This window comes from Sorex fumeus, unplaced genomic scaffold (assembly GCF_029834395.1).
Source record: "Sorex fumeus unplaced genomic scaffold, SorFum_2.1 ptg000030l, whole genome shotgun sequence".
In the NCBI taxonomy this organism is placed as follows: domain Eukaryota; kingdom Metazoa; phylum Chordata; class Mammalia; order Eulipotyphla; family Soricidae; genus Sorex; species Sorex fumeus.
In genome coordinates, this window is record NW_026606087.1 from 16,417,819 (window position 1) to 16,435,206 (window position 17,388).

General features: G+C 43.1%; 1 protein-coding gene across 1 annotated transcript in view; it reads left to right on the forward strand.

Moving 5' to 3' along the window:
• The window catches only part of RNF121 (ring finger protein 121), a 71,623-nt gene that overhangs the window by 18,156 nt on the left and 36,079 nt on the right, over window positions 1-17,388 (forward strand). Inside the window, exons 2-3 of the mRNA XM_056116266.1 lie at window positions 12,646-12,683; window positions 17,184-17,325. Of these exons, the coding sequence (XP_055972241.1) occupies window positions 12,646-12,683; window positions 17,184-17,325 (180 nt within the window). The remainder of the gene's footprint in view (window positions 1-12,645; window positions 12,684-17,183; window positions 17,326-17,388) is intronic.

Consider the following 17,388-nt stretch of genomic DNA (forward strand, 5'->3'; position numbering starts at 1 on the left):
CACTGTTCTCCCATTGTTCATCAATTTGCTCGAGCGGGCCCAGTAATGTCTCCATCGTGAGATTTGTTGTTACTGTGTCTGGCATATTGAAAACTTCACGGATAGCTTGCCAGGCTTTGCCATGCGGGTGATGTAGTCCTGGTAGCTTGCCGGGCTCTCTGAGAGATGTGCTTTTTTTTGGAGGGGGGGGTCACACCCGTCAATGCTCCGGGGTTACTCCTGGCTTTGCACTGAGGAATCACTCCTAGCGGTGCTTGAGGGACCATATGGGACGCTGGGAATCAAACCCAGGTCGGCCACATGCAAGGCAAATGCCCTACCCTCTGTGCTATTGCTCCAGCACCTCCCCCCACCTTTTTTTAAAAATTTTTTTATTTTTGGATCACACCTAGTGATTCTCAGGGCTTATTCCTGAGGGACTGCTTGGTTATCTTGCCCTGGCTTCGGTCCTGATAGAAGAGCAAGGACTGTCGCTTGATAAAGCACCTCCTATTGGGGCTGGAGTGATAACACAGCAGGTAGGGCATTTGCCTTGCATGTGGCCTACTCGGGTTTGATTTCCAGCATCCCATATAGTCCCCTGAGCACCGCCAGAAGTAATTCCTGAGCACAGAGCCAGGAGTAACCCCTGTGCATCGCCAGGTGTGACGCAAAAAATAAAAAAAAAAAGCACCTGTTATTTTAGGGCTATATAGGATGCCTTGAGAGATGTCTTCAGAAGCTCCCCCAAAGTCGCTTTCTTCCTGCTTCAATTGATTAAGTTGCTCAGTTGAGGCCAGCAGACCTGTTTCTTGACCTTAGGGTGGCTTTCTTTGGTGCTTCCATATACTGAGGCAGATGAGTACTTGTCAGTTATAACTGGCTTCTGATGGTTCCAGTATAGAGTATTTGGGGCCATCCTGATTTCCCTTGGGTCCTCCTTTTGAAGACAGGGAGGGCACTCACCTCCTGTGTGAGCCTGAGCCGCTGCTCGACTAGGTCCTGGCATTGCAGACCCAGCCTGATCTTGCTGGTAAACATGGGTGTACTCTTCAGCTTCTGTTCCTTCTTCCACACTTACATCCTTTTATGAATGGCATCAGCAATTCCATTCCCAGCCAGCGGCTACTATAACACAGGAACCTGGTATAGCCTTTTGTTTTGGGGGCTACCCCTGACAATGCTCAGGGGTTGCTTCCAGCAATACTGGGTGACCATGCGGTGGTGGGAATTGAACTTGGGGCTCTGTATGCAGGCCTGTGCTCCAACCCTTGAGCAATCCCCCCAACCAAGCCTGTTAACCTTTTATCCTTGGCTCACTGCCCTGGCCATTCTTGAGTCTCTGAAAGCACACATGCTGGTGGCCTGCATCAGCTCAGTGTTGTCCTTGGTGAGGGCCACTGCTTGGAGCTCAGCTTGCCTGGGCTGTTTTCCTCTTCATCACAGGACTCTTGGGAGCTGCTGAGAGCCTTTCTGTCCTTGTTAGGGGAAATGCCATATGGTTCGGCCTCTTCATCTTAATCCTCAGGAGACTCCGTCTTTGGACTGAAGAACTATTTTCATTCTGGAACAATTGTGAGTAACATCACTGAGGGCCCACAGAGGGCTGACCAGGCTCCCTGTTGGTCTTTGGATTCTAGTCTTTGGGCATTTCATGATTTTTTTTTTGTTTCTGTTTTGGGGCCACACCTGGCTATGCTCAGGGCTTAGTACTGGTTTCATGCTCAGGCATCACTTGTGGTGATATTCAGGTGATCATATGGAATGCAAGGGATTGAGTCAAGGTTCAGCCATGCATAAGGCATGCATCTTACTTGCTATATTATCTCTCCAGACCTCTATGTTTTGTGTTGCTTTCTGTTGCTTGTTGACCATCTGTTTATGTAAATGTATTTTTCAGGGCCTGGAGAAATAGTATAGCAAGTAGGGAGCTTGTTTTGCATGCAGCCAACCCTTGTTCTGTCCCTGTCACCCAGTATAATCCCTCAAGCCCCACCAGGAGTAACCCCTGAGCACAGATCCAGGATTAAGCCTTGAATACTGCCAGGTGTGACCTAAAACTACAACAACAACAAAACAGTGCTTATCAAAACTGATACTGTGGTGTAAGCTGGAGTTGCTTAGATGGACCATTACCCTGTACTGTGCTACTCAGGGTCTCCTGATTGACAATTTTGGCAGCTGCTCCAGGGAACCCTGGAGGTCTAAGACCTGGTGCAGCATGATGGGTGCAGGCTCTCTTCTAGGTTGCACACTTCTCACTTTTTTTCTTACTATCTAATTTATTTCGTCGATTGCCTTGAGCAGGCCCCAGTAACCTCTCCTTCGTCCTAGCCCTGAGATTTTTAAAAAAGTGCCATATTCAAGGCTCTTTCAAAGTTAAGAGAATGAGACCCATCATTGTTACTGGTATTTGGTATATTGGGTACGCCACGGGGAGTTTGCCAGACTGCCGTGTGGGCAGGTTAGTTTCAGTAGCCTGCCAGTTTGTCCAAAGTAGGAATGAGATAATAAGATGTCATAATAAGATGTCGTGCAGCCGCATTTGCGCTGCACAATTCCGGGAGCTGGTTTTTATAGTCTCTGAGTCTTGGCCGTTGATGGGATTACACAGCGCCAGGGGGCCAGTTGGTGGGTGTGACCCCTGCCTACTGGAATTTGGAGGATCTGGGTGGAGGATGCTCAGCCCCGATCCGAGTAGCCTTCGAGATCTCAGTCCCGAGACCCGCATGCCTTTGTTCCTCTGCCAGTACCTTCAATTGTGCAGAGAGTGGTCTCAGCATGGTGGTGGCTGGTTCTGGAGGTCTTTGGCTGCCGGGTCGGGGCGGGGCGGGGGGGACTCAACCCACTCCCCTCCAAGGGGCCCTGGCGAGGACAGCCAGGAGCGGGGGCAGGAGACTCTGCGATATTCTCTTCCGGGAGCTGGGTTTTATAGTCTCTGAGTCTTGGCCATTGATGGGATTACACTAATTTATTTATATTTTCCAATTTTCCCCTTACACTTTATATAAACACTGTGGTTTACAAAGTTGTTTATGATTTTTTGTTACAAACATTTCAGTATTCCAACACCAATCCTACCACCATTACATCTTTCCTCCATCATTGTCTACAATTTTCCAAACGACCCCTAATGCCTGCCCCCGTAGCAGTTCCTCAATAATTTATTCAGTATTGCTTGTTATCAATAATTTACTAAGAGATGATCAAAAAGTATTTCCTTGGAAGAAAGTTAGTGAAAATTGTTGTATTTCACCCTGAAACTATTAAGTTCTTGTATAAGAGATTACTAAGATGTTGTTACAGGTTAAACCTACTGTGTTTATATTTTGTTAATTGAGATTGGTTACCTTCTATTTTACATCCCATTCAATGCAGATCACTTTTGACTCTCTCAGAACTTAACTACTAAAGCCAGCGGTTGACTGAAGTCTTACTAACGCTTGACATGTATATGTAGTCTAGATTATTATAGATATACCTGTTTTTAACAGGATTCTTTAATTAAAGAACTTGATTTACAATTATTGATAATTGAGTTTTAGGCCCTAGTCTCATCCCATCTCTCCCCTGATACTTGACAGGCAGTAGAAATACTTTTTTTTTTTTTTTTTTTTTTTTTTGCATGGTGGTGCAGGCTAAATGGTGGAGGCATTATGAAGATCAGTAGTTGTAAAGGGGTCTTGGAGAGATGAATAGTCAGAACTCCTGTACATTTTTGGGCAATTAAACAATTCTGTATGATGCCCTACATGCTGAAACCAGGCTGTTGTATATTATTTATTTGTTCCTACATTGAAGGATGTACAGCATAACTGGATGTTGATCTGTTGATGGAATTGGATGACTGGGTAAACTTTGGATGGTTAACGATGTGTGTATGTAGGCTTATCAATAGGAAAAACTGTGCCACCCTGGTGAGTATGTTGGTAACAAGGGAAGCTGTGTACAGGGGACATAGGAGACGTGTTTGTACTTTACCTACCCCCAAATTTGCAGTAAACTTGAAATTGCACTTTTAAAAAAAGTATTTTTGAAAAAATGGAATAATGGTTTTGAATACAATTTTCTCTAAAGATTGTTAACTCATGAAACGGTGCCTAACATCATTATTCATCCAAGAAATACTAACTTACAATCACTTCAGACTTCATTTTACACCACTGGTATGCTTTGGTCAAAAAGAGACTAATGTGGGGGGCTGGAGCTATAGCACAGTGGGTAGGGCATTTGCCTTGTACATGGCCAACCCTGGTTCAATTCCCAGCATCCCATATGGTCCCCTGAGCATCTCCAGGAGTAATTCTTGAGTGTAGAGTCAGGAGTAAATCCTGTGCATTGCTCGGTGTGACCCAAAAAGAAAAGAGAGAAAGAGAGAGAGAGAGAGAGTAATGTGTAGTATTGGAACCCTCATACAGTGCTGGTATAGAATATAAAAATGACTAGTTTGAGAGTCTGTCAAATAGGCTTACCATATGACCCAAAAATTCCGCTTCTAGATGTATATTGAGAAGAAATGAAAGCATGTCAGCCTTCAAAAGTTCCTAAAAAATATTCCTAACAGCATTATTTATAATGGCCAAAAATATAAACAACCCCAGATACATACACATCAGCAGATGAACTGATAAAGAAAATGTACATTTATACAGTGCAATTTTATTTGGCAATTGAAAAGTGAAACACAGTACATACCACAATATGAATATTGAAACACAAATTTAGACCAGGTGGAAGAAACCTATCACAAAAGACCCTATTTTGGGGCTGGATTGATAGCACAGTGGGTAGAGTGTTTGCCTTGCACACGGCTGACCTGGGTTCGATTCCCAGCATCCCATATGGTCCCCTGGGCACCTCCAGTAGTTACTCCTGAGTGCATGAGCCAGGAGTAACCCTTGTGCATCGCTGGGTGTGACCCAAAAAAAATTAAATTAAAAAAGACCACATTTTTATAACCTCACAGTAAACATCTAGAGTAGTCAAATTTATAGAGACTGAAAAGAAATCAGTGGTCCCTTAGACTGTGGGGGAAGTATGCTCATCAGTACATGATTTCTTTTGGGGGTGATTAACATTTCACGGTATGATGGCTCTGTCACTGAATATACTTAAAAACACTGAATAGTATGTTTCAAATGGATAAATTTTGTGGTAAGTGAGTTAGCGCTCACCAAAGCCGTAAAAGAATTGGGGAAAGAATCAGGGGCATAAAGTTGTCTATGAGGACACATTGAAGTTAAGTGCATGGATGCAGTAGCAGAGCTTCTGAGCACATTAGCGCACATGCAGATCACCTGCATCCCTGATTCAAGCAAGTTCTTGTGGAGAGTTGTGGAATAGAGTCTAAGACTCTTTCTTAATATGCTCTCAGGGTTTTGTTGCTACTAGAGGATATTTGTTTGTTTTTCCAGTACATGGTGTCACTCTACAGAGCCATCCTGGAGCTGAGGGCTTTGGCCAATGATTTGCAGGAAGCAGAAAGAGGTTTGGTGGAAGAGAGACTGACTGACAGGACCAAGTAACCAGCCTGTGTACAGACTGCAGGCTCTCTGATTTGTGCAGGCAGGAACCCTGTTTGTGGTTTTACACTGGTGGGACCCTAATGATATAGAGCAGTCAACTTGTAATCAGTTTCCATGTTGGCGAAGCTTTTTCTTGTGCTCTATCTAACATCTTTGGTTTTGACATCTTTGAAATCTGGACATTCATGGGCACATTGGCATGACTGGGGCCTTATGGGACCCTGGGTGGGTGATTGGCAAGAGGGCTATGTTAGACTTAGGATTTGGATCCAGGCCCATCCATCAGGAACCTTGTCCTGAGGGCTTATCTAATTAGCTTCCCAGGCTCTGGACCAGGAACCTTCCCACTGCTTTATTGCTTGGCCCCAGATGAATATACTTATTAATAAGAGAACAAATAAAGATGTCCTTCCAGATGGTACAGGTTAATTATATTTTACAGCTTTCCTTGTTTTTCTACTTGCAGTAGAAAATTAGTTTGATTGTAGCTTTTAACCTTTTGGTTCGGGAGGCAGCTATTCAAGTCAAACCATGTATTTACTCTTGGCATTTGACTATTCCAGAAAGTCCTAAATGTTCCTCTAAGCTGCAGGTTCTTTCTCTGCCTTAGTATTCACTCTGTGAGCTGTTTTCTCTGAAACTTAGAAAGCATTGCTATCCTGTGTATAATCAGCATTCAGTTCTCTAGGCTCTCCTGGTAAATTATAACATAATCCCATTTTCTTAAGATTCCTCCAGGGGAAGCACTTAGTCACCTTGTATGTGTTTATTTTCCCAGCCCTACTATCGATTCAGAATCTTTTTTATTTGGTGTGGGGGGTGATTGGCGACATCTAGGGCTATTCGGCTATGTGTTAGGGAATCACTCTTGAAAATGCTCAGGGATGCCGGGTAACGAACTGGGGTCTGCCACATGCCCCTTAACAAGCCCAGTCCTATCTCTTCTAGCTTTAGGAGTCAGGCATTATTCTGTATTCCAGATGGAGAAACTAAGGCATTAATAGTTGAATGCTTGAGCACTGTTTTGTGGGAAAGGATGTCCATATGTCCATATCTGGCTCAGAATATTAGATCTTTCTAAGTTTATCTTTAGTGGACTGTTCTTTTTTCTTTTTCTCTCTCTTTCTCTCTCTTTCTTTCTTTTTCTTTTCTTTTTTTTTTTTTGAGGAGAGGGCACATCTGGTGGTACTCGTGTTTACTCCTGCCACTGTGCTCAGCGATCATTCCTGGCAGGCCTCAGAGGACCGTATGGGCTGCTGGGAATCAAATCCTGATCTCCACCATGCAAGGCAAGTGCCCTAACCATTGTACTATTGCTCTGGCCTCAACTTCTTTCTTTATAAAAAGTTACTTTGTCTTTTTGAAAGTACAAGATTATTTTATTATTTGGATGGGGGTTGGAGGTCCCCAGTGTACTCAGTGGCGCTCAGGGCATACTGCTGGCAGATTCCTGGCTCAGGGGACCATATGTGGTGTTGGGGATTGAAGCAGGATTGACTGCATGTACGGCAAGTGCCTTAACCCCTGTACAATCTTGTGGGCTCCTTATCTTAAGCATATAGTTGTTTTGACATACAATTTTAAAGATTTTTCTGGATCTTTTCTGATATCATGTAAATACTACTTTCCCAGATGCTTATTTGGTATTTTTCAAGTATTTCTTTTTTTTTCTTTTTTGTTTTTGACCATGTTGGCTGCGTGCAAGGCAAACGCCCTACCGCTGTGCTATCACTCCCAATTGTACTTAAGACTTATTCCTGGCTCTGGGCTCAGGGATCCCTCCTGCCAACATTCAGGAAACCATATGTGGGATTGGCGATCGAACCTAGGTTGGCTGCATGCAAGACAAGCACCTTACCCACAATATAATCTTTCTATCTTTGTTATCTATTTAAGTGTCTCCCGGAGGATACTGGTTTGTCAGCATCCTTGCTTCTTTCTTACTCTGTTGGAGAGAATTTTGTTCAGTTCCACAAGGACTCATTGAATGTTCATTATTTGCGCATTTCATTACTGGTGGGACTCGAAACTTATCCTGACTCTGTGCTTAAGAGTCATTCCAGGCAGTAGTTGGGAGACCATATAAGGTGTGGGGATCTAACTGGGGTCTGATGTGTGTAGGGGAAATTCTTTAACCTCTGTATTATCTCTCCAGCCTTCCTCCTTACATCTTGAGCAATAGGTCCTTTGCTTATCCCACTGCGGGTTTGACCCTGGAGGAAACAGATCTCTTGGAAAACTTACCTATCATGAGGTGCTACCATGGTTGAGTGGCTTAGAACAATGCTTCCTAAATTTAATGTGCATTAAAATCATTCAGCAGTGTTAATAAAAGTTTTTATTTAGGAGGTCTGGAGTGGTGCCGGAGATTCTGCATTTCTAAATAAATGCTGAGGTAATGTTGTTACTAGTCTTTGATCTGCATTTTGAGCAGCAGGAGAAAACTCCACTTGGAGAAAGTAGAGCTCCAAACTTCCTATCCTGGGTATCAGTGAAGGGAAGTGAAATTGCAGCAGATATGGACAGGAGTAAGAGAGGGAAGGGTTTTGTTTTTGTTTGGGGGCCACTCCCAGCAGTGCTCAGGGGTTACTCCTGGCTCTGTACACCGACAGAGTTCAGGGAGCCATATGGGCTGCTGATGATTGAATCTGGGTTGCCTGCGTGTGAGGCAAATGCCCTGCCTGCTGTACTATTGCCCAGGAAGGACATTTTAAACAGGAGGTATGTGCAAAGACCAGAGGCAAGAATGAGGAATGAGTCCCATGTATTTCAGGACAATGAACAACTTAGTTTGGCAAGATTCTGGTCTTATTTAGAATGGAAGAAAAAAGGTTTTGTGTACGCATCTTGGGGGGTGTGGGGGGCGGAGATAACACCCAGCAATGCTTGTGGCTTACTCCCAGTGCTAGGACCAAATCTGGGCCTCCTGCATGAAGAGCATACCCTCAGCCCATTGAACTATTTCTCTAGACAAAAAAAAGTTCTAATGAGTAGTATGAAGCCCATGTGTTGATTGTTCATTTAGAAATGTGATTCTTTTTTGGAGGTGTGGGGGCACACTTGGCTGTTCTCAGGGGTTACTCCTGGTGGTGCTTGGGAATATGGGGTGGCATCCACATATGGGATGTTGGAGATAGAACCCCGGGTTGGCTGCTGTGTGCAAGGCAATACCCTATCTGCTGTACTATTGCTCTGGCCCAGAAATGTGATTCTTTTCTGTTCAGTCATTGCCAGTTTGCTTCTTGCATCCATAGTCCCATGGGGTATCTGTCCTTTGGGAAGATGCCTGAGTCAGGGTGCCCAGATAAATGATCTGAGGCATTGTTTTTTATTTTTTGGTGAGGTATTTTTTCTTTCTGGTTGTGTGTGTGTGTGTGAGTGTGTGTGAGGGGGGGATGCTTGGGGTCACAACCAACCATCCATATTCCATATATGATGGCAAGGAGCAGACCCGGGTCAGCATGTACAAGGTCTTAACTCCTGAACTCTTTCTGGCTCTCTGAGAAAGTCCTGGAATTAAGGAAAGGGAGGAAGGTAGTTGACTTCATGACCTCATTGAGGGTAGATGAGTCCTTGGGTTTATTATTCCCTGCTTCCTTCCTCTTGTTGCCGGAGTTGCCCTAACTGAGGTTGCACTGGCTTGGTTGTGGTGCTTGCTGCTGTGCTTGCCACCTACCTACCTGCTGTCAGTGGGATCATTTAGGGTGAAATGGCATTATTTGAATACTGTCTCTAACTTTCGCGCTCACTAATTCTGCTCATACATCTAGCCATACTTAGTTGTTTGCCAAACTAGGGGTTGCACAGTCAGTTGCGGTGCTTCTATGTGGCTCACTTGGCATCACTCTCCTGACTGTGGATTGCATTTTTTTTCAGACATGTGCTTGGCCAGGGATTTTTCTGCACTTTTAGTTGCAGAACTCACACACCATGCTGAACACCAATATAGTTGTATAGTTGTGGCTCCAGAGGTTCCATATGGACCATCATGGCACAATTGGGTGGTACCAGGGATTGAACTCACAACCTCACACTTGAAGAGCAAGTACTTTTTAGTCACTCACTGAGCCACAAAGGCTCATGGGTAATTTTTTTTAACTTAACTAGGACATGTAGAAATCCGAAAGCTTTTTTTTTTTTTTTTGACTTTTTGTGTCACAGCCAGCAGTGCTGAGGGATTACTCCTGGCTCTGCACTCAGGAATTATTACTGGCATTGTTTGGGGGACCATTTGGGATGCCGGACATCTAACCAGGGTTGTCCGTTTGCAAGGCAAATGCCCTACCTGTTGTACTCTCACTCCAGACCCCAGAAAATGTTCTTAAATAGTCATCATAGACATCCATATATATGCACACACATATGAATGGTTGATTGTGACCCCAAGCACTCCCCCTCACACACGGGGAAGTGGGGAATAATAATGGATACAGGTTAAATGACTTTGACTTGCTAGTATGTCCATTTGGGGGATTGGGCCACACCCAGCAGTGGTCAGGGCTTCTCCTAGCTCTGCACTCAGGAAATCACTCCTGATGGGCTCAGGGGACCAGAAGGGCTGCCAGGGATTGATCCTGGGTCATTACCTGAAATGCAAGTGGCCTACCTGCTGTACTGTTTTACTTTAAACATTCCTGTTAGGGTTTCTTTTTGAAACTGGTTCTTAAGAGAATGTAAGTATTAGTATATATTATTATATATTATTTTGTTACATATTATTATTAATTTATATAGTTTATATATATATCTTTTGGGTCACACCTGGCAGTGCCCAGAGAATTATAGTGGTGGAGCTCCTGCTAGTATGTCCATTTGGTTGGTTGGACCACGCCCAGCGGTGCTCAGTATGCACTCCAGCTCCACTTCCCTGACCTCACAGAACATATTTTTATTTTTGACTTTTTGGGTCACACCCAGCAATGTTCAGGGGTTATCCCTGGTTCTGCACTCAGGAATTACTCCTGGCAGTTCTTGGAGGACCATATGGGATGCCAAGGATTGAACCTGGGTCAGCCGCATCGAGGCAAATATTGCTGTACTATTGTGCAGACCCCAGGATATTTATTTTTAATTTTTATTAGTGAAACACCATGAGGTACAGTTGTATACTTACAGATTTTTGTGCTTGGGTTTCAGTTATACAATGATCAAACTCCCATCCCTCCTCCAGTGCCCATTTTCCACCTCCACGGATCCCAGTATCCCTCCCACCCCCCCATACCCCCATCCCACCCTGCCTTTGTGGCAAGGTATTCCCTTTTGTTCTCTCTCTCCTTTTGGGTGTTGTGGTTTGGAAAAGAGGCATTGAGTGGCAATCATGTTTGATCTATAGTTTACTTTCAGCATGCTTCTCCCATCCTGGGAGGATCCTCCCAACACCCTTTATTTGGTACTCCTTTCTCTATCTGAGCTCCCTTTTCCCCTAGAGTGTGTGGCTGGCCTCCAAGCCATGGAGCAAAACTCCTGGTACTAATCTCGTCCACTCTTGTGTGTTAGTCTCCTATTTTGTTACTTTATGTTCCCCAGGTGAATGCAATCTTTCTATATCTGTCCCTCTCTTTCTGACTCCTTTCGCTTAACATGATACTTTCCATGTAGTACCACTTGTATGTAAATTTCATGACTTCATCTTTTCTAACTGCTACATAGTACTTCATTGTGTAGAAAGTTTCTTTAACCAGTCATCTGTTCTCCGGCACTCAGGTTTTTTCCAGATTCTGGCTATTGTAAAGAGTGCTGCAGTGAACAAACAAGTGCAGATGTCACTTCAACTATACTTTTTTGCCTCTCTGGGATATATTCCCAGGAGTGGTAGTGCTGGGTCAAATGGGAGCTCAATTTCTAATTTTTTGAGAATTGTCCATACTGTTTTCCAGAAGGGCTGAACCAGTCGGCATTCCCACCAGCAGTGAAGGAGGGTCCCTTTCTCGCCACATCCGCTCCAGCACCGATTGCTTTTGTTCTTTTGGATTTGGGCCAGTCTCTGTGGTGTGAAATGATATCTCATTGTTGTTTTGATCTGCATCTCCCTGATGATTAATGATGTAGAGCATTTTCTCATGTGCCTTTTAGCCATTCGGATTTCTTCTTTGAGAAAGTTTCTGTTCATTTTGTCCAGGACATATATTTAAAATTGATTCTTTTGAGTGATTTTGTCTTCTCTGTCACACAACAGTTTTCAGTTGAGATCAATTCAGTGACATGTATTAGCTTGGGTATATTTGTGTGTGTCTCAAGTGTAGATCAGAATTTTGTTAATATTATTCTAGAGCAGTGGTTCTTAATGTGGAATTGGGGGTGGGTTTCTTGTTCCAAAGAAGATATTTGACAGTGTTTGTAAGCATTTTTAGTTACATCTGGGAGTCTGCTAGACTTGCTGGTAACCAAGCCAGAGATGCTGCAGAACACCCTAAAATGTCAATGCAGTACATTTCCCACCCAACAGAACCAAGCAACCCCAAGTAGTTCCAAGGTTGAGAAATTCTGCTCTAAAGGGGCATGATTGGCAATAGAATAAGAACTTTGAGTCTGGTAATTTAGTTCACTCTAAAGTCAAATGTCACCTACTTGCTCTCAGTGGGATTGTGGAGGATCAAATGGCATTATTTGAATAGTGTCTCTAGCTTTCTCACTAATTCTGCTTATACTTCTAGTCAGTCGCTGTGTGACTTTAGTCCTTTGTGTTTATATTAGTCCCTTTGCCTGCTACATGCTAATCTCATGTTTAATTTCTAGATAATATTCTACATCTTTCAGCAAGTCTTTGCAGTGTACTACACTATACTCCAGAATGTATTAGAATCCACTTCTATATTTTTCTGTAGGTAGTCTTCAGCATACGAGAAAAATTTCTGTATGTCTGACTTCCTCACAAGGGTTGTGAAGACCTTGGGTGTTAGATTTACTCTCCCGGTACCATTATGTAGCTTGGAACATACATAGACATTTTGGCTGTATCAAAGTAAGTGGCTAGACAAAGGAGAAATCAGTGGAAATAGAGCTCTGTGTGAAGCTTCCCGGAGATTGGCCCCTGAATCTTCCTGTAATTCTTTGGAAAAAGTGGTGAATGTATGAGTACTGTGTATGGGGCAGGGACCATTCTAAGACAGTAATGGATTTTTCTGATGGTATCTTTCTACAGGTTGATATGTCAGACCTTTCCCCAGAGGAGCAGTGGAGGTAAGTGACAGTGTGCGCTCATCAGGTGGGAAGCTACTGTAAGTTAATTTAGCTAATAGAGTTATGTGTGTATTACTGTTTCTACTTCCTTGTTTTTGGGAGACAGTGACTAATGCTTGGGATCTTCTCTAGTACCTGGGTACTTCCTTTAGTACTGAGAGTCAATAGGAAATTGCACCAAGCCATTCACTAAGATTGAATCTAGTTCTGCATTTCCTAGCTATGTGATCCTGGGCAACTTAACATATCACTGCTGTAGTTTTCTCTTTTTGTAAAATGAAGATTATTACAGGATCATATAGTTGTGTGGACATTAATATATGTGAAATTCTTCAAACTGTGCCTAGTCCATGATAAGCTTTCAGTAAGTGTTCCCTGCTTTGAAGGTGATTATCATCGACATCATTTTTAATCCTTGAAACATCAAAGAGAGCACTGGGTGGAAAAATGGGAAGGTATGTCTTAGCATCTCAGTTCTGCTGCGAACTTGCTTTGTAACCAGAGTGAGTTAACAGATGTTTTCTCATCATTGAAGGAATTTAAAGTGTTTTCCCCACAGCTTTCACAATGAGCTAAAATCAAGTAAAATTATAAATGGAAGGTGGGGGGGAGGGAACAGCCTTCTTTTAGATTAAAGCTATTGTCTATAAAATACAGACTAACAAAGATAATTATTCTTATAACAATCCCAGCAAGATTTTGGACTTTAAGTTTAATATGTACCATTTGTGTTCCTCAACTATAAAATATTACAATTTGGAAGATGTCCCTGGAAATGTACAATCTACTCTGGAGCTGACAGCACCATTGGTTTTTGCTTCACTGAGGCCATACTGATTTTGTTTTAAGCACTGCATACTGAAAAGATACATAGATAATGTCTAGAAGAAGGCAGCCAGAATTACTGGCTTCATATTTGTTACATAAATAGAACTTAAAAGATCTAGAAGTTTTAGCCTAAAAGGGGATAGATAGAAAAATGGTGGGAGGAGAAAGATAGATTTTTTTTGTTTTATGATGAATCTTTGAAACGAAAGCATTGGGAAAGAGGAGTTGGTATATCTTTTGTTTTTCAAGAGTATAGAATTAGGTCAGAGATTGAAACTTTAGGAAGACAGATTTTGTCTCATCAGAGACATCTTTTTTTTTTTTAATTATTTATTTATTGAATCACTGTGGGAAAAGTTACAGAGCTTTCGGGTTTAGGTCTCAGTCATGTAAGTATCAAACACATTTCCCTTTACCAATACTTATTTTTAACCGTGAACCCCAATAGAACCCCACCTCCCACCCCTCCCAATTCCTGTGAGGCAGATGAGTTCTAGTTAATACTCTATCTACTTTGACTAGATACATTGTTTCGATAGAAGATGCACAATTATTGTTTAGAGTTTACGACGCCCCCCCCCCCCCCCAATCAGATATGCTGAAACAGCGTTGTGAAATGATTTGCTTTCTTGGTTTAAGAATAAAATGCTATCGCGGCCGCGCGGTTTTGGATTTCTGATGTTTTACTTATTAACCCTGGAAGTATTTCTATTAAAAGTTAGATAGTTAAGAGATTGGTTTCTGTGCTCTGGAGTCGTGGCCGTGCCGGAGAGCCGCTCCTTGGGGACAGCTGGTGACCTCTTTCGGGCGTGAAGGACGGCCCAGAACGCCCCCCTTCCCATGAGGCCCCTGCTGCCCCCCACCCCCGGCTCAAACCTGCTGTCCACAAGGCTCCCGGCGGCCGCCATCTTTCTTTCCAGAGAGGAGTGGGCGAGCGGGACAACACCCTTTCCCCTCCGGGCAGGCAGAGACATCTTTTTTTTTAAAAAAAAAATTGTTATGGAGCTGGAGATAGCACAGTGGCTAGGGGGTTTGCCTTGCACACGGCCGACCCGGGTTCGATTCCCAGCAACCCATATGGTCCCCTGAGCACCGCCAGGAGTAATTCCTGAGTGCAGAGCAAGGAGTGACTCTTGTGTATCGCCAGCTGTGACCCAAAAAAGAAAAAAAAGAAAAAATTGTTATATTGAGAGATAATAAGCTTCTTCTCTCTTAAGGCACTAGAAATTTATGCCTTCACAAACATGTTCTAGATACAGCTATCTAGATTATATTATCTTAAGAGGCATAAATTCTTTTTGTTTGTTTTTGTTGGACCACACCTGGCAATGCTCAAGGGTTACACCTATTTCTGCAGTCAGAAATTGCTCCTGATGATAAAGAGGCATATATTCTTGGGACTCGAGAGATGACTCAGAGGACCAGATACTTTGTAAAGGTTTTTGCATTCATGAGGCCTGGGTTTGATCCTCAATACTGCATTATTGCTAGAATACCACTGGAACAAAATCCCAGCTGTGTTGGGAGTATTTCCCAAGCACTGCTGGATGTGGCCCCAAAGCCAATAGTAACAACAAAGAAGCGCATATTCTCAGCCAGTGAAAATACCCAAACGCGTGCAAATTTTTAGTATTGTATAGGAATTCAAACTAGATAGCTTCTGTCCTTCTTCCTTCTTTCCTCCTCCTCCTGTGCTGGGGATTAATCCCAAGACTTTTACATGTAGAACCAGTGCTGTGTTGCTAAGCTTTATCCCTGGCCCTCTCTGTTATCTTTTCTAGATCTTTTCTTTGATTTCTTGTTCTTTATATTCATTCAGTTATATATTGTCTGAGAACAACAAATTTATCTCTTGATTTGTGTGTGTGTGTTCTTTGCCCTTTCAGTTTTTCTTATCCTCACAGCATCCTATGAGGGAGGCAGAAGAGATATAGCCCCTCTTTTAACAGATGGAGAAATGGTGATGTAGAGATGTGAATTTCCTTGATCAAGACTATGTACAGGTGTTTGAACCTAGGTTTCTAACTTCTAACCCTATTACCATTTTGTCAGCATTTACCACCAGAATAGATTCTTATAAAATGAGCCCTTATGTGTGCTGTGGTTGACTGGGCACATATTTGACTGTTCATTTTGCCCACCAAGTTTCTCCATCTAATAATGTCACTGTCATTATCCTCCCGTTGTTTATCGATTTGCTTGAGCGGGCCCAGTAACATCTCCATTGGAGACTTTGTTGTTACTGTGTTTGGCATATCCAATACATCACGGGTAGCTTGCCAGGCTCAGTCATGCGGGCAAGATACTCTCGGTAGCTTGCCTGGCTCTCTGAGAGGGGCGGAGGAATCAAACTCAGTTCGCCCATGTTGGCTGCATGCAAGGCAAACGCCCTACCGCTGTGCTATCGCTCCAGCCCATCTAATAATGTATTATGAAAAATTGTAAGCATACAGGAAAGCTGAGACAATTGTAGAGTGAACATCCCAGCACTTACATTCTACAGTTAACTTACTTTTTTTTTCTTTTTGGGTCACACCCAGCGATTCGATGCTCAGGGCTTACTCCTGGCTCTGCACTCAGGAATTACTCCTAGCAATGCTCGGGGAACCATATGGGATGCTGGGGATCGAACCCAGGCCAGCTAAATGCAAAGCAAATATCCTACCTAATGTACTGTCACTATGGGCCCCTTTACAGTTAACTTTCTGCTGTATTTGCTTTTTCATGTATTTAACAAATCTTCATCCAGTTTAGTTTATTTAGGCCTTCATGGCTTTTGGGGGATCCTGTGAAGAAACTATTTACATTGGTTTTTCCCTCCATCCCTGAACACCAAGTTCGTAGATCTTATAGAAGAGCTCCTGACTGACTATAGGCTGCATTTGTGTTTAGTTTTCCATCTAACTCCTTTCTCATTCCTCTCCCTTGAATGACTGACCCAAAGTTCTAGGCCTGTTTTGTTTCTCTGAGAAGAAGTTTGTTATTTTTATTGGCTAGGGGAATCACTTGCTGCAAAGCTTCAGAACCAGACAGTGTTCCTTAGAGATTAAGTAGGGTTTCCAGCTATAATCTCCTTGAGTTCTCAGGGGGTTATTTACCTGTAGTTGCTGGTGGTGAAGAATTATTATAGAATTAATATGATCTAAATTTTCCAGGCATTAACTAGTCTTAGAGATCTCTGGTACAGAAAGCGAGGGTAGGACAAATAGAGCCATTCTCTCTAACTCTGGAATCAGCACACATTTGCAATGTTACTTCTTTTTCAGTGCCATAAATATGGTCTGAAGCTTTATAACTATAGTTTTCTTTCAAGTTAGTTTCTGTTTCTAGTGATAGGTTGAAATAGGACGGAAATGGCAGCGACTCGGCCTTCTGAGACCTCTTGTTTGCTATAGGAAAAGTGTTAGCAATTTTGTCGTTCATGCAGCAGATTCCCCATTTAACTCCAGTAACTGAGGTTGGTGACTGGGACCCATAGATACCCTATTTTGCTCCCAACACTTGTCCTCTCTGACCCATATCTTTCCAAGCCCTGAATTTGCACAGTACCCTGCAGATGCAAAGCACAAGAATATGTCTGAGGTATGGACTGGTAGGACTTTCCTGGAGAGCACTGTCCCTTTACCTCTTCACCATCCCTAACATGGCTCACCCATTCTGTTTGGCTTTCAGGATTGAGCATGCACGCATGCATGCTAAGCACCGCGGCCATGAAGCCATGCATGCAGAAATGGTCCTCATCCTCATTGCTACCTTGGTGGTGGCCCAGCTGCTCTTGGTACAGTGGAAGCAGAGGCATCCCCGCTCCTACAATGTAAGCCACTTTTCCTCTCGTTTCTTTGCCTGCCAGTCAAGAGTTCCTGCCTAAGTATGTGAG